Raw genomic sequence first — 24,100 nt, 5'->3', positions numbered from 1 at the left:
TTGTGAAAGTAGTTAAATACTCTGTGAAGACACACAGGCACACCACTGTAAAATAACCAAATTTTAGATTTATGATGAGTTTCAAGCATACTTCTCAAAATACAAGAAGTTAGAGGGATATCACAAAGAAGTCTTTGTGTCTTTCATAGGCTTCCTCTAACAATTCCAATCTGAAATGTAGTATAACAAGTAGAAATAATTTTCATTATCCATGATTATCCATTATTTCAGCCATTCAAAAGACCCAGTTGGCATTATGTATGTCTGAATAATACTTACGGGTGTCCCATCTTTTCCAGGAATTCCCTAAAAGACAAGGAATGTTACATTTTAACTGTGACAGTAAGATACAGTACACAAAAGCAAACACAAAGATCTTTACTCATGTTACTGCATATAACCCCCTACAGAAGAACATGGGTTGTTGGAAGGAGATGTGTGTAAAGACAATCTTTTCTGTGATTACAAATGGATGTAATCACTAGATGTTAGCTACATCCCCTGTCTCATGTGTATGCTAGGAATGTATCATGTTTTCTGCAGGGTCCACTAAATCATTTGTTACCAACATTGTGCACAGCAAGCTAAATGATACCTTTGGTGAACTACAGTAATATACAGTACAGTATATATGCATTACTGGGCATGACAATCACCATGTCTCACACTGCTGGGTTCCTAGTTATTATCCTATTGAAAAACAAATGTGTGCCTCAACTATCCACAGCTTCAACCATTGAGCCTCAGGTTCCTGCCAGCCACAACAATTAGCTGATCTCACTGCCTTTGGCAAGCATGCACCTCTGAAAAGCAATGGCAGTGGACATTGTGGAAATTTTCACAAGCACAAGCAACCCACCAAAATGTTACAGAGCATTCTGGTAACTATTTTTTTAATTGTGAAAGATGTCATCATACAGTAGTTTCAGCTGAATGTCACTCAGTAATGTAGCACTCCTTGTAGCAAAATCTATGAGCTCTTGGAAAGCACACAGCCTAACCTTGTAACATTGTAACAATACACCATGACACACAACAGCTTTGTCATGTTAGTACTCTCATTAGGTTATTCTGAAGCCTAGAACTAACATGGAGTTTGAATTCTCCCCAAAATCGGGACCAAAACAAATTGAATTGCTAAATTACAGGCACATTTTCATTCTTTTTTCATAATGTATAACAATGACAAAAATACAGTAAAGAAAATCTCCTTCCTGTTGAAAAAATATATTGGTCATTATTTATTTGTGTGATGCGTACTTTTGTGAAGTTTACAGAATAAACAAAGAAATGACTGACAGACCTCACTACACATTTGCATTAAAGCGGTTCTATTTAATTAACAGGTACAAAAAAGGACCATGTCTGAAAAATTAGTCACAAGGTTTTCAATAAGTGGGAAAAGCTAAGGCTGTTTTGACAGGTATTTGTGGTACTTTCTCCACAGGCCATGGTAATTAAAGGAAAATATGCATCTTACTTTCTAGTTATTGCTACTAGTGTACTTTCTGACTTAAAACACCAGGTCCATCTCTGTCTGTGTGGCTGAAAATAGTATGCAGATTTCCTGCATAAGTACCATATTTGACAGCTTTCATAACTGACCTCAACAAAAACATGATTTTGCAAAACGAGTGAAGAGTGAAGTAGTGTTATAAGAAATTTTGCATTTATTTAAAAAGGAACAAATATTTTATCACTTATTTTCATTATGATTCAGTTTGAGAATTTACTGTTGAAAGAAAAATGCCCGAAAATATTTCTAAAATTGTATCTCATGAAATTACTGCAATATCTGCAATTTGTTGTGGATAGCCTGAGATGACAAATGAAAGTGTTGCTGTTTTACTGTGAAACCCCCACAATAATAGCAGTAGACTTGGCCTGACATAACAGAGAGAAAAAACATATTTTGTTAGATTTTTCATTAAACAATTAAGTAATCAATTTGTTTTTTTCAAGTGTGCTTAAAAGAGTTGTTTCATGTGCCAAAGAAAAGTTCATTAGCAAATGAGAGTGCATCAGGAGACAAAAAATATATCAAGGTAATGTTACTTACTGTACATTCACCTCCCTCACATGTTATATGTACAGTATCTGTCACCAGTTTAGTAACTGCTGGAGGGTTCATTTACATCAGAGTTCAGAAATGGATCACACTGGTAAAAATTCTGTTCTTGTTTAAAGGAGGTCATACTAGGTCATACAAAAGGACATACTGGCTGGCCATCCTTTCCAGGGGGACCCACTGTCCCTTGCAGTCCTGGTGGCCCCCGGGCTCCTGGCTGGCCTTCAGCAGTTCTAGTCTCCCCTGGGGGCCCAGGAGGACCAGGGGGCCCACGTGGGCCAGGGTCACCCCGCTCCCCCTTTTGACTATAGCTTGAAGAACCCTAGGTGAAAAACACAGCAAAATAAGGAAAAATGAAATACATTTGTAAAAGTGCCTGCTGCCTTGTATTGGCCTTGATGACTGTATGGGTTATAAGAGTCATGGTGTTATCTCTGTGAAGTATTCCAGTTCTTTCAGTTTTGTTTTTCACACTGAAGAACTCTGAATCACAGCACGATGATATGCTGCAATGAGACTTTGAACTGAAGAACTGCAGCATGTAGTTGAATGTTAAGCTATTTGTTCTAATTATATACCAATACCAAGACTATACCAATTATACTTAGCACTGCCATTCTACAAAATAATTATTTAATCATACTTTCTCATTGAATTATTTTACAAAAACTGTTTGGGAGAATGTTAGCATTCATATTATTCTGCATTAAAAAAAAAATTAAAATCCACATATCAAACATCAAACATTAAAATTATGTCCAACGATATAATAACTGTTTATGGTTGAACTGCATAAAAAGCAGATAAGCAGTAAGGGATAAAGCTGTTAAGAGACTAGAACCATTCACTTCTGGTGCCTATATTTGTATGTTAATGTATGGGCAACATAATCTGAAAGAAACATTGGCTAATAATCCAGAGCAATCTATCTGGACACCTGCTCTGGAGATCTACTGACATGGCTCCAGCAGGTTTCAAATATACTTTACAGTGTCACCTGTACATGAGAGACTCACACTCTCCACTCTTTCAGCGGGGTATGATTCCACTCCAAGCTCGCTGTCTCCCCTGGACTGATCAGTAATCGAGCTAGATTCTGCAAATACAAAAAAATAAACAATTAAAGAAACTTTTTGGATTTTTGGCCCACAATGCTATCACTGCCTTTGTCTGCACCACTAAAAGAACACAGTAGAGGATCAGACTGACTGAAACTAGTGTTTGAAAGTTGTCACAATCCACAGGAACAGTGTTACTCCCTAAAGATGGGAAAGACTGGACTGGAATAACAAATTATTTGATTAAATTAAAGAGCCTCTTTGGTAGTGGTTGAGTGCTGCTGAGTCGGTATCAACTCATGGCAACCCTATGGACAGGTCTACCATCACTATCCATAGAGTTTTCATGGCAAGATACTGCCAAGACCACCCCAGACCACCCATGCTGCCCAGTATGGGTTATTAGAGAACCTTGCACCTGACATGGGACACGAACCCCCTCCCCTGAGATTATGAGTCTCATGCTCTGCCAACAGAGCTAGTCAGGGGATAGAGTCTCTTGAGACAATGTTTATGCTGCACCTTCTGTAATGACTAATAAATTAGTATAAAGAAACAAAAAGATTTCCTTATATATTTTTTGGGAATGTATAAAGCCTGGAAAGCATCTCTCCCAACTTGCACTAGGTTTTAGTTATAGAAAATGTCTGTACAGCATTCTGATTTTTTTTTATCAATACTTTTTTATTGGTTAAATGACAATTGAAAGAAAACCTGCCAGATGTAAATTTACATGTTTACACTGGTTTATCTCATGGACATTGCAACTACTTTCCATAATGTATACACTTTTGCATTAAATGTGTTGCAATTGGTGAGCTAATGATAACAACAATCATTAGAAAATAATTACAATTAATATTTACCTCAAGCTTTATGTTTACTTATAATTTAAGAATTATGAATTTTAAGATGCATGCGCAGCATGCCACTTCCCTTAACAAGCACTAATTCTCCAGTAAGGCGCTCTGCTGAATGACAATATGTGAGATATGGAGCAGAAAATGATTGGTGAATCCAAATTACCTATACAAAATTATAAAACCCCTATGAAGTGCTTCCACTAAACTAAAAAATGTACTCTCCTTTACTGTAATTAAAGCCTTTGAGATTCCAAGTGTGGGTCTAAGCAGTTGTGCATTTGAGTGGAATTGACCGCACCAAACATTTTGTTTCAGGTTCACAAACTTTATGCTTGCATAATTTTCTCGGTAGAGAACATTAGAAAAGGGTAGAAAAAAGATTAGAAAAAAACACCACATCAAAAAAATGATCTCTTTATTCTAGATTTCAAGTTTTTTTAATTAAATTGAGATCCTGAGTGAAAATGGTGCAAGGAGATCCTACCCCTCTCTTCTGCTAGCACAACATTTGGTGTGTGGGCCTCCTCCACAGCCTCTTCCACTAGGTTCCCGGAGTAATTATCAGTGTCTTCACTGGATTCTGTAGGAGGGGCTGGCACAGGCCTGCCCAGAGAGCCTTCAGGCTGTGGGCAAGAACAGAAGCAGGATTCTATTTACACAGGCAATTTATTTCTTCATTTATTTTTCATCATAATATGTAATATGTGCTCTTCCAAAAGGGCTCAACCAGAATAGACACTTGCCTGAGCACAGGTTCAGTTCTATGATCTAGTGGTCCATACCTGGGTCATGTCAATAGCTAAATGACAGTGATTCCCTGAGGGTAGGGGGGAAATAGTAGGCCAGGTAGAGATCTTTGCAAAATCCAGCGACACTACCTCACAGTCTCCTTCGGTGGTGGAGTTTGTACCATTCGCCAACAGATGAGAAACACTAAACTGGCAATTCCAAAATCTTATAGTAAAAAAAGGCAAATCCAGATCTTTCATAACTGGAAACAGCTGCATGTCAGTTGCTATTGTTATGTTTAAAGAGCATTCTTCAGGGTGAATTTATATTAGGATTTTAATACATTAATTTATCTACAAGTAGTATCCTTTGAACTGTCTGTAGTTTTATGCTTAGCAATGTCACAGTTTTGTTAAGGTTTAAGTGTCCAAATTTGTTTTAAAGGTATAACAATGTAATGTATATAAGAGGTTGCAGTAGGTCAGATACTGTACGTGCACTGAACTCCTTAGTTAAGTGCATTATAAGGTTAAACAGTGTCTGTTTGTTTGTTTTGAAAAAAGTGTAATGTAATTGGGAAGTTGGCAATTCTTTTTTGTCATGTTTGTGAATGTAAGATATAATGTAAGGCTGATAATTCACTGGTGCCAGCTGCAGTGATTGTGTCCTGTGCCATCCTATGAAAACCTTTAGAAACCTTCCCATGATATTTTCTGTTCTTTTTAGAAAATAAACCTTTAAAAATGTAATCCTGTGTGAGTTCATTCTCATTGCGCCCATGACAACAGACCATCACCAGTAATGCCACCAGCACAGAATGTCACTATGGCCAGGTAGCTTAGGGACACATGACATAAAGCTGTTAGGAAGTCCCCCCCAGTGGGTTTATGGGAATTGTAGTTCCTATAACTAACACATTGTCTGTGAGCTATCATAGCCATTTTCTTTGCCTGGCCCCCGACAATAGATGTTAATAAAACCATGTGTCCTGGCAGCAGTATAAACTAGTAGCTTCTGCCTGCTATGGGGAAGCATTAAGATGGGGTTGCACATATTCCTAATAAATATCTAGATTCTCCAAATGTGAGTTTAAAAATAGTACAGCCACATGCCTTTTTCCCCCCAGATTAATGCAAATTTTCAAATGTTTTTGTGTGAAATAAATCCATGAAGAATGCATATTTTTTATACTCTCTTTAAACACTTGGTGAAGATTTAACTGGCAAGTTAAATTTTAACAGCCTGAAAATAGATAATAGTTTTAGTTTCTTGACTATTTTGTTTTGCAACTCCAAATATAGCTGACACCCTAAACCTTTAGAATGCACAAATATTACCTATATTCCTGAGGTCACCATCTATCCTATCAATACTGTGTACCTGTGACATCAGTCTTCCTTAAGTAATGTTTTCACAGGTGTGTTTCACATGAAAGTTTTAACTAATTGAATGTATTAAATATTTTAGAAGTATAAATTAGACCTTAAAGTACAAATGAACATTTTTGAGTTTCGATTTTTACCTACATCTGAGAAGAATGTTTTAATTTTGGAAAATAAAGAGTTTAACATTAATCTAGGAAAGAAAGAAGCATGAAGCCTGGAGCGCTGTACAATAATGTAATTGGACATTATTTTAGGAGTACCTTATTTTGTACATCTGAAATAAAGAAACTCTGGTGGAAATGCTTTGTACTAAAAAACAGCTTTTTCCTGGCGGGGTTTGTGGCAACCTGGAACCGTCAAGTCTAGAGACAATGGGCACGAGGGATGTTCTCGGAGTGGGTGCCATTCCAGTGCAGTGTGCATCCAGAGAAAAAAACACACAAGCAAAGGTTGGATATAAAAACTCCCCACTGCCGTATCTGTTCAGAGTCATCTGTTCAGAACATTTGAAAACATTTTGCACCACAGAAGTATACACAGCAGGGGGCAGTGTGGCCTTTTTCAAAAGTGATCTGGGAAGCTGTGCAGAACAGTGGTTCTTACGTTCCCAGATCGTCACTGCCTTGAGGGTGGTCTTTTTGAGCAAGCTGGAGGCTCTTCCTTACTAATAATTACTGTGTTAATTTTGTGGAGGCCAAGCAGGTTTAGCACAGACCGAAGACTGTAGTTTTGGTTATGAGTGTGGTCAGACAAAAGGATAAGACCTAAACCTCTGTTCTGTGCATGTACTATGAATCTGTAAGTACCGCTGTTATGGGAGATGAATCTCATTCCATTCAACTGATGAGATGAGTTTATTTATAAACATTTCAAGAGAGGAAGTGAGACATAAGTGGAAACAATGCTTCAAACTCATCTGCATAACAAAAGGTTGTAAAGAATACACGAAAATGTATACATGGAAAAGATTTGTTTGGACTGCTGATGGGAATGTAGGAATGTAGCCTAAGAAATGTAAAAACATATTAAAAACATACACACAATTCAAGATTGGGCAAACACCTGGTAGTCAGATAAGTTCAGAGTTCTTCATGCAAGTAGCAAAATATAACTATAAACCTAAGATGGGAAACACCAAGCTAGAAGAAGCTATTTGGGAAAAAAATAGATAATGTGGAGATGTGGAAAACCACTTCTTAAACTTCTAACAAATTATTGGTTATCAGAACATAAACCCAATGACTTCTTTAGCATTAAAACTGAAACATGAAACAGAGGACACGGGAGGAAGCTTTGCTTTTAAAACTGAACTGAGAACAACAGACACTTTTTTTGCAAGAGAGTTGTGGGAGTCTGGAAAAGCTACCCAACAATGTTATTGTTGAAAACGTGATACCCTGGCAACTTCAAAGAAATTGTCTCAGAACAATTTTCTGCTGGCAATCAAAGAAGTGTGATAGGTTACATATCTTTCTTCTGCATATATGTTTATATAACATCAGCTAAAGATATCAAAATGTAATTTCACTTGCCACTGGCTTTTTAAAGTTAGATGAACCAAACTTGTTATGTTGTTATAGTAAAAGCAAGACCCATAAACTGAAATTTGTGGATTTCACAAATCAGAATACTGATTTTTATGTTTTACATACATTTATTTATTTATTTTTATTTAAGATAAATGTACAAAGCCTTTTTCTCCAAGCATCTGCTCTTCTCCTTTCCTTATCAAAAGAGATACCATGTTATCTGCGAATCAGATATGTGGAAAAAACCTTAGCATCTCATCAAAAAGACCCAAACTCATTTCAAGTATGTTGTCAAAAACTCCAGCCCTTTTTAGTAAAGCTCATCCATAAAAAACACCAAATCAAGTCACAGGGTCACAATTTCAGTTTTTTTGCCTACACTTTCACTTGGTAAAATGAAAGCAAATGTTCACTCTCAATGATTACTTTTAAATTGCATTTCAAGTTGCCATGTTTATTAATGGCCTTTATCATGTAAATGTTCCACTTAAAAAGCCTGAATGCTAGACAACTATAATGAGAAACTGAAGGCTCATTAGTGTGTTCCATAATTAATTCTTATCAGTGTTTGCCAGCATCTTTTGATTGTATGAAAAATGGTTTGGTTCTTTTAAGGGGAAACAAATACATTTAAGGTTTTGTGTGCTTGCATTAGACATTTCTTTGAGTATTTAAAATAATTTTGCAATAAGCTTTTGAGGCTTTCCAAAAACTGACAACTATGTGCTTTTGTGTCCAATACAAACAGAATTTTTAAAGCAAAGATGAGAAAAAAGTCCTGTATCTGCAGAATAACTCAGTGAATAAACTGGGAATTCTCCTTCAAAACCAACCGTAAATGTCAGTTGCTTAGGAATATGAATTTTACAGGATTCATTGTTTATACATCTCAATATTACCTATTGTATTAATATATATAAAGCAGACGTGACATGAGATCTTAGGTGTGTTTTACTATGGAATGCTGAATGTATCCCTAGTCTCTCTGCAGTATCTGCAAAGGAATTCCTAAACATTTCATTATAATATTGCTCTGATTCAATGTGTAATTTTATCAAGAAATACATTTAAATTGTCATAAGAATCTTTTTAAAAAATCAACATTGTTTTAGCTGAAAGTACAAATGATCTTTTAAATAACTCTCTATATGGAACAAACTACTAATTAAAGATAAAAAGCCACACAGTGACTTAATTTAAAATGCAGTGCCCTCCAAAAGCATTGGGACAGCAAAGTCTAAACTTTGATTTTCAAATATCACTAAAATAATAATTTCTCAAGAAAAAACAACTTTTATATATCTACCAGTGACTCCCAAGTATGATATTTTTAATAACATCATTTGAATTCTACCCTCAGTTAAACAAATGAATAGTGTTGAATTTCAGACCTTCAGACATTGCCTGACAGTCTATTGGTCAAGTGTTCGCTGTTGAAAACTTCAAAAAAAGATGTGAACATCCTATCATCCTGCCTAACCTTGATTAAAGCATGGTTTAGACCATAATTGAAGGTCAAAATGAAATACAAGAACTACCTGTTAACTACCTGTTAAAGAAAAGCAGACAATAAAGCTGAGGAAGAAATTAAATGAAAGAAAAATTACAACGAAACAACAGAACATAAATCGATCATACTAAAATCAATACTTTGGGAACATTCTATCGGAGGAAGAAACCACAAGTAAGTAAATGTGTTGGTAGGCCAAAAAACATCTGCAGTTGATAACAGATAAATTGTCCTGTAACAAAATCCACAACTGACTGAGACAGCAAAAGACTGAGACAGCAAGGCTACAAAAAGGCTGCATTGCAAAATGTAAGTCTCTCATCTGCAACAAAGAACAAAAAAGCCAGATCTGAATATGATTAATGAAACTGGGCCAGGAGAGTTTTGGAATAAAATTTTATGGACAGACAACAGCAAAATGAACATTTATCAAAATGATGGGAAGGTTAAAGTGTAGATAAAGAAAGGAAGTGTACTGTGAAGCATGGACATGCCAGGCTACCTCTGCAACTGGCTCGCTGGTCTTTACTGATGATGTAACTGATAATGACAGGGAAAGATTGAATTGAGAGGTTTACAGAAAAACACTTAGTCTGCTTTCTGCTTATGTATAAGCAAATGCTTTTATACTTTTTGGGCAGAGCTTGCACATGCACAATGATGTGACAATGGCCCAAAACACATGACCAGCTTGATCAAGTAATTCTTCAAGAGAAAGAAGAAAGTATTTAAGACGGGCCAAATCAACCACAGATTTAATCCATTTAATTACGCATTTTCATTGATGAAGAGAAAAACATGAAGTCAGTACATCCCAAGAATAAGCAAGAACACGAAGTGACTGCAGCAATGGATTGGCAAAGATTATTCCACAATCTCTTGCAAGTTCAGTAAGTCATACAAAGTTATTGCCTCAAAGGCTGATGTAACCAAATACTGACTTTTATGTTCTAAAATGTACTGATGCAAAGTGTCCCAATACTTGAAATCACTGGGTTGGACACACACAAAAACAGGTTTTGGCTTTGCTGTCCCTATAATTTTGGAGGGCACTATAATTCATTCACTTGTGCACTTCTGGGGTGTCTTACTATTTCATCTGGAGCGTCTTACGTTTTCCTTTGGTCTATACTCACCGGAAGCGGACTGTATTCTCTCTCGTTAACCTGCTTTTTTACTTCATCCACAGTGTCTCCATCCAAAAGAGCATCATCGCCGCTTCCAGAGGCCTGAATTAAAACAATTCATCAGTCCAGGTCCAGCCTTCATTCAGGCCCAACACACAAACACACACAGTTTTTCTAGTTATATACATGCTGCAATCATCATGCATAATGATGATTATATACATGCTCAATAATTGTGTTTTTATAATGGCAAATTCTGAAATGAAGCACAATTCAAAAATGATTTCTAGTGACGTAATACAATACATAATGTGCCCCTTCCATACAAAAATCACACTGCTGAAACACTGTACTGGATTTTACCACTAGAGGGAGAACAGGTTCCAGACGTGAGCGGGAAACAGCCTGGCAGTCTTGTCCATTAAAAAAAAGCCTAAACTGGTCCATACAGTATATACAGCATTCCCAGCTATGTTTTAAGGTTAGTGTTTGGGTCCTTAGAGTGTTAGGATCAACACTGAGTTGAGCAAAAAAGATAGGGCTCAGTTAAAGTTTGAGCACAGAGATGCACCACAGGACAAAACAGAATCATTTTAAACACACAAAGGAAGACCTCAGAGGGTTGACTCATTTGTTTAACAGTTAAGTACATTTAAAGTAATATTAGTTTGCACAATACTCACATAAGGGTCATCCTCTTCACACTGCTCTTCTGCAGCTCTGGGGTCAGGTTTAATAAGCAGCTGCTGGATTGAGCCCTGGACACAAGAGGACAGTTTTGTTAAAGGTCAGAAACACTGCAGACTCCAGTGCAATGCATAATCTGGGTTTAAATCTTCTGAACGTTTTGAAAACTTTCAAATCTGTTTTTTTTTCCCTCCAGTGTTCGTTACTTTGCAAATCTCCAAATAATATCTTATCAAAATGCCAAAAGCTGGTTTATGTTTTTTTAAAAAACAAGACAAAGAATGTGTTGTTTTTTTAACTTGATATATCTGAAATGTTTCTGCAGAAATGCATACTCTAATAGTTACATGCACACTCTAACTGTTACTCTTACACGTGTGTAATATCTTTAAAAGCATTATACATTTGAAAATCATAATTTAATAATTTATTATATTTATCATTTTTCAGAGCATGAAAAAGTCTCATACTTTCTAATCCAAGTGTAAAGATTTCTGGGTTTTTTAAATGAGACTCTGATACCATTGTAGCAGTTTGCTTAACAAGTCAAAAGGCTATAATGTCCTATCACAAAGTAGCAGACTCCAGGTATGAACTCAGAAATGTTCTTAAAATCTTTTTCTATTATATACAGTATGAAATTAAAAGAGGAAAAGAGGGTGTCCTGTAGGGCATTACATGATGCATTTTCATCGCTAGGCTTCTACAAACATTTGTGAGAAATATGATAAGGCATGTGCATTCATTCATTAAGGCATCTTTGAACAAATAAAAAATATTATAGTATTAAAAATGACATAGTCAGGGAAATTTATAAGCATCAATGACAAATCCAGGGCATATCTTTCAGAATACATTTATTTTGGTTCCTTAAAAATTAAAAAAAGGAGTAGATATCTGCATGGATACATGTACAGTGGCGTGAAAAAGTGTTTGCCCCCTTCCTGATTTCTTATTTTTTTGCATGTTTGTCATATGAAATGTTTCAGATCATCAAACAAATTGAAATATTAGACAAAGATAACACAAGTAAACACAAAATGCAGTTTTTAAATGAAGGTTTTTATTATTAAGGGAAAAAAAAAATCCAAACCTACATGGCCCTGTGTGAAAAAGTGATTGCCCCCTAAACCTAATAACTGGTTGGGCCAGTTTGCGATAACTGGCAATGAGTCTTTTACAGCGCTGTGGAGCAATTTTGGCCCACTCATCTTTGCAGAATTGTTGTAATTCAGCCACATTGGAGGGTTTTCGAGCCTTAACCGCTTTTTTAAGGTCATGCCACAACATCTCAATCAGATTCAGGTCAGAACTTTGACTAGGCCACTCCAAAGTCTTCATTTTGTTTTTCTTAAGCCATTCAGAGGTGGACTTGCTGGTGTGTTTTGGATCATTGTTCTGCTGCAGAACCCAAGTGCGCTTCAGCTTGAGGTCACGAACAGATGGCCGGACGTTCTCCTTCAGGATTTTTTGGTAGACAGCAGAATTCATGGTTCCATTTACCACAGCAAGTCTTCCAGGTCCTGAAGCAGCAAAACAGCCCCAGACCATCACACTACCACCACCATATTTTACTGTTGGTATGATGTTCCTTTTCTGAAATGCTGTGTTACTTTTATGCCAGATGTAATGGGACACACACCTTCCAAAAAGTTCAACTTTTGTCTTGTCAGTCCACAGAGTATTTTCCCAAAAGTCTTGGGGATCATCAATATGTTTTCTGGCAAAACTGAGACGAGCCTTTATGTTCTTTTTGCTCAGCAGTGGTTTTTGTCTTGGAACTTTGCCATGCTGGCCATTTTTGCCCAGTCTCTTTCTTATGGTGGAGTCATGAACACTGACCTTAACAGGCAAGTGAAGCCTGCAGTTCTTTGGATGTTGTTGTGGCGTTTTTTGTGACCTCTTGGATGAGTCCTCGCTGCGCTCTTGGGGTAATTTTGGTGGGCCGGCCACTCCTGGGAAGGTTCACCACTGTTCCATGTTTTCGCCATTTGTGGATAATGGCTCTCACTGTGGTTCGCTGGAGTCCCAGAGCTTTAGAAATGGCTTTATAACCTTTTCCAGACTGATAAATCTCAATTACTCTGTTTCTCATTTGTTCCTGAATTTGTTTGGATCACAGCATGATGTCTAGCTTTTGAGGATCTTTTGGTCTACTTCACTTTGTCAGGCAGGTCCTATTTAAGTGATTTCTTGATTGAGAACAGGTGTGGCAGTAATCAGGCCTGGGTGTGGCTAGAGAAATTGAACTCAGCTTTCCAAAGATGTGATAAACCACAGTTGATTTATGTTTTAACAGGGGGGGCAATCACTTTTTATCACAGGGCCATGTAGGTTTGGATTTTTTTTTTCCCTTAATAATAAAAACCTTCATTTAAAAACTGCATTTTGTGTTTACTTGTGTTATCTTTGTCTAATATTTCAATTTGTTCGATGATCTGAAACATTTCAGTGTGACAAACATGCAAAAAAATAGGAAATCAGGAAGGGGGCAAACACTTTATCACACCACTGTATATGTGGCCAAATGCATGGTTATATTAATGTACTTTAATTAATTCACTTCCCAGAAAAAGGCTTAATGGGGCATGTAATTTTATCCCAACAGAGACACTGTTCTCAGGATGCCCGATAATAGTTTTGGATCACATTAAAAACCAGGGATCCTGGCAGAACTGCTTCCCTTTTTCCTAGTGGGGGAATAGAACCCCTCATTTGTACATTTGGAAATGATGTCTATGGACCGCATTTTTTGTTTAGGTTGAATTTACTCTTAATAACTCCTGACTTAAGCTGACTCTCTGCAGAGTAACATGAGGCGGGTCTATATATTTCCATTTACTTCTCTTGGTTTTCACTTTGTCTGAGGCTGGATGTGTTGAACTAAACCAAGCTAAAGTGCACCAGGAAAAAATAAAATCATTGTTAAGACCTAAGCAACAGGTTTATTTATGGGTTTTATTTATGGATTTGTAAAGGTTATTTATTGTATCCGGATATTTTATCCAGACTTTTTAAAAATACAATTGGAAATGACAATATCCAAAAAAGGAGTTTGACATTTTATACCCATCAGAATTGTTATGTTAAATCATTAATAAAAATAAATGCTACAATTGCATGAGTATGGTAATTAGGTCAAGTAAAGTAGACCAGCCAGCAGCCATATCACTCTGCAACTCACAACTGACAACCCACTGAAGCTAAGCAGGTGTGAGCCTGGCCAGTACCTGGATGGGAGACCTCCTGGGAAAAACTAAGGTTGCTGCTGGAAGAGGTGTTAGTGAGGCCAGCAGGGGGCGCTCACCCTGCAGTCCATGTGGGTCCAAATGCCCCAGTATAGTGAGAGGGACACTATACTGTAAACAGTAAAAACGGTCCTTTGGATGAGATGTAAAACCGAGGTCCTGACACTCCGTGGTCATCTAAAATTAAAAATCTCAAAAAGAGTAGGGGTGTAACCCCAGTGTTCTGGCCAAATTTCCCATTGGCCCTTACCAATCATGGCCTCCTAATAATCCCCATCTATGAATTGGCTTCATTACTCTGCTCTCCTCCCCACTGATAGCTGATGTGTGGTGAGCGTTCTGGCGCACCAGGTGGGGTTGCACATTGGTGGTGCAGGGGAGTCCCCATTACCTGTAAAGCGCTTTGAGTGGAGTGTCCAGAAAAGTGCTATGCAAGTGTAAGCAATTATTAAATTAATTATAAAGTCAAAGGCAAAAGGTACCTTGTCCAGTCAAGCTCAACCAATAACTGTTGTCAAGAGCAAAACAAAACTGCAGGCAAATTATCAGCTAACACAGTCAAGGAAGTTGTGAAGCAGTACTTCATTCAGGAAAGCAGAAGATGTCCTCCATTCGTCTATTATCTGTTTAATCTAATTTAGGGTGACGGGGGGCCAGAGCCCATCCTAGCATTATGGACACATACTCACACCAGGGCCAATTTTTCCAGAAGCCAATTAACCTACCAGTATGTTTTTGGACTGTGGGACTGCCCAGGTACATGGGGCTGATTAAAGTTTCTATTCTATGCCCAGCGACTAACCAAACCCCTCTGCTCCTTTGTGAAAAAAGGCTCCATGGAGCCCCCCAGCTCCCACATACTGTACATTCACAAATTTAAAGCAACGTCATAATCTGGAGGATTAAAAAAATGAATCTGAAGTGAGAATGTCACCTCTGCCAGCAAGTCATTTCCCCATCAGCTGCACAGTGCAGATAGGAAGTGCTTTAAAACTGAGAAGAGGAGGCACTGTTGTTGAAGCTGAGGCCCTGGTTCCTTTTTAACACCACCGTTACAGATTTATCATCTAATCTCAGAAGCTCAGCAAAACTGGGACTGACCAGTACTGGGATAGGTCAAACTCCAAGGAAAACCAGTTTTGTGTTGGAAGTGGTGCTAGTGGACCAATAGGTGACACTCTTCCCTCACGACCATCTCCAAACAAATGTAATCAGTCATGGCAAGGGACTATGAGCTGAAAGAGGCGTCATGCTTCAGATGAGATGTTAATCTCAGGTCCTGACTATCTGGTTAAGATCCCGTGCTTTCATCCAGGATAAAAAGAATTATACACATGCAAGCAATTATTATAATTTACTTGTTCAGCTTCCTGTGACCCATTTTTCAGAAGCAAGTTTAATTTGAATAGTTTACTACCAAACATTGTACAGCTCTGGACTAAAGGATTTCTCAACTCATTTCTGAAAAATTAATTTGTATTCTCTACTCAGTCTCACAAATCTCATCCTTGAAACCATACAACCAGGCATACTGAACTTGCTTGTATTAACATGTAATTACCAACCTGGATCACTTATCAAACTAAAAAGTTGTCAGAAACACAGCACTCACAACAATGTTTTGTTATGTTCTGTTCACGAAGAATACAGAATAGATGTAAGATGGAACAATCACAGAATCAAGAATATCAAATAACATCTGGTCAAGGGCTGAATTAGAACTGGTTAGACTACACATTTGTATTTCTGATTCTATAAAATTTGAATGACTCTTAAATAGGAACACCAACAGGAAATGACACAGAATGCAAACAATGCAATACATAACAAGAAAGGAATATATAGACAAAGATGATATACAGTACAATACATGTTTTTTTAAAAAAACTTTGAAAGTTAAAATTCCTACGCCCTTAACTGGATGCTGAAAATCAGCTAAAATTGACTACGAATAAACAATTGTTTACTTAACAGTTGCCTTAGTGCTGCAGCAAGCTTGTCTGATTTCTGTGCAACCATCTGTCCTTGACGGTTGCACGAATCCCTAGAGGCCTATAAACTCAAACTTGGCCTGGACTGGTAAACAAAGTAAACAATACAACAACACCCACACAACTCACTGTCCCATGACATTAACGTTACAGCTGCATTCTTTCACAGTCATGTAATTCACTCACAGGGCTGTGCTAAGAGAGTTGTGATGCTGTGCCCATTTCGGATTAATTAGATACAGAACTCAGTTGCTTAGATATTAACTTAAACTAAAATAAATGAGCATATATCTCTTATTCTAGTTTTCTCTCAGTGGCTTCCTTCAGAATAAAATTTAAATTTCTACTGCTTACCTTTAAAGTACAAATGAGACTCTGAACACTAGGAGACCATGTTTTTGGTTCTGTATTTCCAAAACTGTGAAATGATTCTCAGCCCACTTCCAGATCTCAGATGCCAGTCAGTTTAAATCATGTCCTTTAAAATCTCTAGTTTTTTTATTTAATTTATTGCATTAATTTGTGTATTTATATATTTTTTATTTTAAAGCAACTTCTGATGATGAAATCATGAAATGTTCTGTATAGAATAAACAGTATTGCTGTTATTATTCATTTACTGTATGAGTTCTTAAAAAGAAAGTTGCGATATTTTATTTTTTATGAATAAATACTCTCTGGAACCAGAAACAGTTTTACAAAAAAAATTGTTCTTCAAAACCATATAAAGTAGTTATCTTTATGGAACTAATTAGAGGTGAAACAATATTTCCAACACAAATATTTTACCTCTTGGCAAAACTCTGCCTCTGCTTGTTAAAGCTTTTTCCATTCCTCAGATGGCAGGCACTAATGAGCCCAGCATATTTTGTGTTAAGAAGTGAACATGTTACGATTTCCCTCAGTACTTTTACAATCATGAGAGTGTGTGAGGTCTGCTACTGTCCTTTTGAGATACTGGATGTCTTTTCTCTTGACAACGGCATCCAGACCCTTGCTACACTAGAACATTTCTTAGTCCCCCGTCCAACAACAGCTGCTGAGTTTCCAATTTGAAGCGACAGTAATGATTGAGTGCCACCACAGGAGTGAGGAGGGCAGATAAATAGAGGAAAAATGACTAAGAAGAACAGACAGACCTATGAATATTGAAATTCTAGAAAATATTAAATCTAGAGTTAAATAAACAGTGATTACATGTTAGAAACGTTGAAATTTCATCATGGAAAAAAAATTAGAACAAGGGTCTTTAAATGAGTAACATTTGCAAAAATGCATTCTCTTGTTTCTCTACATGTTACTGTTAATGACTGAAATTATTTTTTCTCCAATTAGCCAAAAACATTGAGCCAAAGAATTTCCATTCAGTCTGCCAAATGGTAGTGGTCACTCTGCTGTCTTTTCCATCTAGTTGTTCAACAGCGCAAAAATTGTTGTTAGTATAGTTTACTGTGAGAAGACCGAGGACATTAAGTAAGAATCCTTCTTTTCATAACTGTTCACTTATCACACCACCCTTGCATGCTGCCACCACATCCACTTGAATGGCTTTACAACAATGTACTCCAGTCAAGCTGGAATGCAATAAGCTCATTAACATTTTTAATATAATGCTAGCACACTGGGACAGCTATTAAGTTTTGTTTTACATAGCTCTGTTTTATCTAGGGAGCAGATACTCCATTTTACATTTAAAAAATAATGTGTTAAAAGTTAATAGTTAAAACAACGGCCAAACAGACAATTCTACTTCAGACTACAAAGTCTATTTGTGAAACAACACAGCTGGAAAAACTGTCAATTATGTTTTAGAAAGGCATTCCAGTATACTTGTGATAGAAATGGGCAGGAAAGTTTCACAGTGGAAAATATCCATAAAAAACAACACGTTTGACAAGAACAATTTCACCACTCACATACCTGAATGCCATATAAGTCTATATCTTACCACTTTTCTGAAAGATTAAAAAAAATTGTTATGTTTGATAAAGTCATCATAACAACTATGTTTAATATTGCTACTTTTTAGTAACTAGAAATACATGAATTCTGAAGGTAACCTTAAAAATAACTTAAAAATTAATGGACATTTAAACTATATACTTGGAAGAAAAATCCTAATCTAAAGGTGAAAATTCTACAAATGTCTCTGGCCTCTACCATGTATTAGTATACTTACAACAAACTTCTCTAATCCGGTTCCACCTGCGTTGCCCACGAAGATGCCTGAACTTGACTCAAACTGCAGCTGGTCAGTGGTCCTCTGGAAGGTGACACGGTGATAATCCTCACAGTCCATGTACAGAGTGACCTCATTATCCTGCATGGTCAGTGTAAAGCGGCTCCACTTGTTGGTCATTCCAGGGACCTTGAAAGAGGCCACCTGACGGGACCGGGACGCACCCGGCTCAGTGTAGTACATTATAATCCTCTGCGTCTTGTCCTCCACTGGCGTCAGAGACAGGCCTAAGTGCACAATCTTTTGGAAGGCATCCGTGATAGCAAAGAGAACTCCTCCACGGTTAGTGGTTGGCTTTATGGTGACGATGATGGCAAAGTCCTTATAAAAGGGGTCTGGAATAAAAGTTTTGGTAAGCCGGCCTATGTTAGCATTCGGGCCAAAACTGTAAGCTGGAAACCCTTCATATCCAGTAATGAAAGAGACAGAAGGAGGAAGAGGGACTCCAATTAATGCAGTCAGATCAATGTGACCTTTTGATCCCCTTTCTGTAAAAAAACACACAACAAAAATTGAATTAATGCATTTACAGCAAGCCAGCATCCACATCACCTTGCAGCTCTCAAGTGGCAGCCCACTGAAGCTCAGGAGAGTTGAGCCTGGTCAGTACCTGGATGTGAGACCTCCTGGGAAGCTATGGGTGCTGCTGGAAGTGTTAGTGGGAACAGCAGGGGGTGCCCACCCTGCAGTCTGTGTGGGTCCTAATGCCTCGGTATAGTGGTGGGGACACTATAGTGTAGTGGTGCCGTCTTTTGGATGAGACATTAAACAGAGGTCCTGACTCTCTGTCGTTATTAAAGAGTAGGGGATTTATCCCGGTGTCCAGGCCAAATTTCCCCCCTCTGCCTTTACAAATTGTCCCCATGTTGGATTGGCTTGTACTTGCCCTGCGATGGACTGGCGTCCCGTCCAGGGTGTACCCTACCTTGTGCTCGTTGTTTGCCAGGTAGGCTCTGGCTTCCCGCAACACTGTATGGTATAAAGTGGCTTCGCAAATGACATGACATTTACAGCAAAAGGTGGTTTAGATAGTTTAGTTCATCTACTTTAACTGCTAGAAACAGAAAAGGGCACAAGCATATTGCAACAAACCAGACAGACTTTTAACTTGTAACCAGTGATGGATTCAGAGCTGGAGCTACCAGCAGGACTGAGCTTGTCAACAGTCACAGACACACTGGTATCCTATGAAGAACAAAGGCAGGCAGCAAAGGCAACTATCACGATACACAGGTCAACTTAGCATGTTACATTATGTTCAAGTTTAGCACAATCCAATGGATAGGATTCCTTTCCTTCCATGTAGCTTAAGAACATAAAAAATTGTTACAATAGAAAGAAGGTCTTTTAGCTTATCTAGCCTACTTGATTGTTCATAGCTTATTGATCAAAGATCTCATCTAGCTGTTTCTTGACTGAAGCCAGAGTCTCAGCTTCAACAACATGACTGGACAGCTTGTTGCACCCTTTCACAACATTTTGCCTAAAGAAGTGCCTCCAGTTCTGTTTTAAATGCACCTATAGCTAATAGTTACTATAACCTATAGTTTCCATCTGTGTTGAAGCTTAAACTGGTTTCTATTTTTAAATAGTTCATATTGCCCACAATTCATCAAATCAATGAGAGAATACAGTTATTATTCAAAAGAACTTTAAAGTCCTTTTCCCCTTTGCACTGCGCTATCCACCCCCCTCTGCCTTTGCAAGACTCTGCACATGTTGCTCATTAATCTGAAAGACCCACTTACAATACAATCAGTTGTTTTATAAAAGGTAGCACAATAAACAAGAGTCATCAGGGTTTCTATTAGCTCCGGGGAATTCTTATTAGAATTTCTTTGGATCTGAGGAACTGAAGTGAGTGAATGGACAATTTTGAAAATTAACAAATTAAAGGTGTTTTACTAGTTTAAAAAAGTAATTTCTTACAAACGTAACTTTCCCTAACATGGGAAGTATTCTACTACAATGTATAAAATAGTACAGGTGGGTAGGTGCATCAGCATGCGTAGGCTGCAAAGGAACAAGTAATAGGTTTATTCCATGCTGAAAAGAGAAGAAAGAAAACACAACGTTTCAGCTGTGGAGCCAAACGTTGTTTTCTTTCTTCTCTTTTCAGCATAGAACAACTAAAAATGTCAAGGTTACTTTTGTCTGTAGTACTGCATATAGCATGGGATCCATTTATTTTTAATTTGTAGCAGGCATCATCTCTGAACTGACCGAAGCTCATTCTCTCTGTCACAAAATAGGGCTGTCAATGAAAAATTCTTCAGGTGAATAAACCTGAAAGTCCATCTTCATGCATACAACATAGGGTGTTATTAATCTGGATCATTAACAAGTAGTTTGATCTATTTTCTCACTGTATGTCCCAGGTTAGCCCTGCTTATATACAGCATTTGAACAGTTTCAGTATTATTTAAAATATTAAATACCAAAAAAATCTTTTTTAAGACAGATACACCATAGATTGCATCTTTCAAGCTTTACAATTTCGGCTGACCAAAAAAAAAAGAAATGCAGAATGAAACTGTTAGTTCATTAAAAGGGAATAGCATAACATCTCATAATAGTCCAGAACAGGACTCTTCCAGGCTGGGATGACAATTTTTATCAATGTGGAATGATGCTGCAAATAATAGATGTATTACTTTTTAAAATTATTTGCAATGATTATGTGGTTCTGTACTTTACCTAATTATTTCTTTTTTCCATCCATCTATTTTCTATCTGCTTTAACTAATGCAGGGTTGCAGGGGAGCCGGAGCCTAACCCAGCAAGCAACGGGCACAGGGCACATCCAGCATGTGATGCCATTTCATTGCAGGATTGTTTTTTCGTTTTGTCAGAATTATGAGAGCATCTTGATGTTAACTTGAGAAACTGAAAGAAGTACTATTTTATGTTTTGTAATGATCATGCAGTACAACAAAGTTTATGATGCATGAAAACATGACATCCAAAGAAGCTAATGCATTACTTCTCAACAATAAGAATCATAAATGTTCACTGAAGCAATTATATGCTTGGCTGAATCTTCCCAGTCAGAAACAATCAGGTAATCATAGACTACTGAATTTTTCAAAGATGGCTGTTGGGTTTTTAAATGTTGCTCCTGCTGGGATCATCTCATAATCCTATTACTTTCATAACATGTGATACAGATTTTCTTTAAATAGTTCATTTAATAACAGAGCGAAGTAATTTCTCAAGGAATGTCTCCCTCAGTATTATTTCTCCTTTGTGAGCTAACTTTCCAGTCCTGTGATCATGTCAAAGTATAAAAATAAAGTATTACAGTGAAATGAATAATTTAGCAGGCAGTTTGGATGGAATTTTCGTTTATAATTAACACATACTTAAGGCCCATAGATTTTTAGGAACTTCTTATGCTTTGATAATACTTTTTAATAAATAATAATAATGTAATACTAGAGAACTTAAAAGGTCAGAGATCATGAAACATAACCTGAATGCCTCTAGATCCAAACTTCAGTTTAGCATTTATAGAAGAGTTAATAATAAACAATTACTTTACACAAATCAATTAATCAATCTTCTCCAATCAATTACAGCATTGTTTGATACTGGAAATTGATACTGGAAAATAACATAACAAATTATCAAAATATCAAATCTAGCACCATTTCACACTCAATCAACTTACCTATCTTCCAAAATTTTAGAAGTCTTTTCTTTTTCCTGGAATTACCAGGTACATCTACAGTCTCTGAAGAAGCTGGGTTTTGGAAGCTGAGTGAGGGGGCAGTAGAAAAGCCTATAGGTATTGCCTGTGCAGTCTCACTGTCAGCCTCATCGCTTCCTGCCCCTGTCACATAATTGGAAACTTTGCTTTCACCATTATCAGTCACTATTCCAGAAACATTCAAAGGGGCTGATGTTGCCTCCTGACTGCTCCAGAAGCGGGACCACCACCACTCCCCACAAACTGGACTACAGAGGATCAGAAAGTTACAAAACAAAAGTATTTTTGGCTCCATTGTCATGAGGAACCCAAAGCCTATGTACCCAGGGGAGTATTCGCCACAACGCCTGGTTTCTTCTCATGCTCTGAGGTCTATGCTTGCCATCAGCAGTGATTTTCCTTCTGCTGGGAAAACTGGAATGGTAATAAGAAGATCAACTCCAGATTTTCAGCATGAAACAGATTTCGGTATTTAAAAGAGCAGCTGAATAGCTGGCTCACAACACAAGAGTTTCCAGCAAAATGGTTTTGTTAGCTAAATGCACTGTTGGCAGTCTGCTCCCCCTACCAATCGCCCTCTCCCACTGCACCCCCCTTTATTATGCAAATTAAAGGCATTTTAGGCACTAGAAGGAATTGCTTAATTTAGACCAACCACGAGATTTGCTTACCAAAAAGGCAGTCTATAGCAAACAAAGGAACACACTTTAAAGAGCACTTTTTGACTTCAGCTCGGGTGTTTCCTCCTCCTGATATAGAAAGTTTTTGCTTATAAATGGCTATGGGATGAAATATAATAGATTATTTTGTCAGTTTAGAAAAAATGTTTCACAAACTTTCTTACAGTACAGAAACTACATAATCACTTTGCTCCTTAAACACAATACAGGCACCTAGCCACTGACCTACAAAAGTCCTATTGTCCATTGATGTCTTTTGCAATCCATACAGTGCAGAGAAAAGCTTGTAAACCCATTAAGAGTTTCACTTATTTCACATATTTGAACCCTAATGTACCCAAGTCAAGTCAAGTCAAAGTTTATTTATCAAATGCACAACAATACGGCGTGCAGCAGTAGTTGCTGGCAATGACATGTCTTTTTCTGCGAGCTCACAAAAATCACAAGAATCACAAAAATCACAAAATTCACAAAAACACAAAAATCACAAAACTGAGGTTACATTTTTGAAATTGAATAAAACCCAATATGAGTAGAGCTGTTATGTGTCCATGGTGTGTGCAATATATACAAGTAATGCAGTTATGCTGAATACAGTGAAAACTGTGTGTCCATGTAGCCATTACAGGTGATTTGCTAAAGGAGCTGCAGGTTGGCTATTTAGCAGTCTTATTGCCTGGAGGTAGAAGCTGTTCTGTAGTCTGTTGGACTTGGACCGAATGCTTTGGTACCGTTTACCAGACAGTAGGAGGGAAAACAGTTTGTGACTGGGATGACTGGGGTCCTTGAGAATGGACCTGGCCTTCTTCAGACATCTAGCTGAGTAGATATCCTGGATGCTTGGTAGCTCACAGCTGGTGATAAGCTGCGCTGACTTCACCACCCTCTGCAGTACTTTGCGATCCTGTGCAGAGCAGTTCCCATACTAGGCAGTGATGCAACCAGTCAGGATGCTCTCAATAGTGCACCTGTAGAAGTTGGCCTGGATATGTGACGGCATGCCGAACTTCTTTAGCCTGCGGAGAAAGAACAGGCGCTGCCGTGCTGTCTTGACCACGATGTTGGTGTGGTGGGTCCAGGTTAAGTCCTCTGAGATGTTAACTCCCAGGAACTTAAAACTGCTGACCCTCTCCACTGCAGTCCCATTGATGTAAATAGGTGTGTGGTCTCCTCCCTGATGTTTCCTATAGTCCACAATCATCTCCTTATTGTTACTGATGTTCAGAGAGATGGTGTTCTCCTGGCACCATGCTGTCAGGGTTTCTACCTCCTCCCTG

At 37.7% G+C, this 24,100-nt stretch overlaps 1 protein-coding gene across 3 annotated transcripts in view; it reads right to left on the bottom strand.

Moving 5' to 3' along the window:
- LOC148832868 (collagen alpha-1(XV) chain-like) overlaps positions 1-24,100 on the bottom strand; it is a 112,650-nt gene that overhangs the window by 49,863 nt on the left and 38,687 nt on the right. For all 3 annotated transcript variants that reach the window (XM_088918877.1, XM_088918879.1, XM_088918878.1), the window contains exons 3-9: positions 18,375-18,922; positions 10,953-11,027; positions 10,279-10,371; positions 4,474-4,612; positions 3,085-3,164; positions 2,220-2,390; positions 280-306 (exon numbers count right to left, since the gene is read on the bottom strand). In XM_088918877.1, the coding sequence (XP_088775003.1) occupies positions 280-306; positions 2,220-2,390; positions 3,085-3,164; positions 4,474-4,612; positions 10,279-10,371; positions 10,953-11,027; positions 18,375-18,922 (1,133 nt within the window). The remainder of the gene's footprint in view (positions 1-279; positions 307-2,219; positions 2,391-3,084; positions 3,165-4,473; positions 4,613-10,278; positions 10,372-10,952; positions 11,028-18,374; positions 18,923-24,100) is intronic.

This window comes from Atractosteus spatula, chromosome 6 (assembly GCF_055471065.1).
Source record: "Atractosteus spatula isolate fAtrSpa1 chromosome 6, fAtrSpa1.hap1, whole genome shotgun sequence".
Lineage (NCBI taxonomy): Eukaryota > Metazoa > Chordata > Actinopteri > Semionotiformes > Lepisosteidae > Atractosteus > Atractosteus spatula.
Note: the sequence above shows the minus strand (reverse complement) of the source record. Positions and strands in the feature narration are given on the sequence as shown.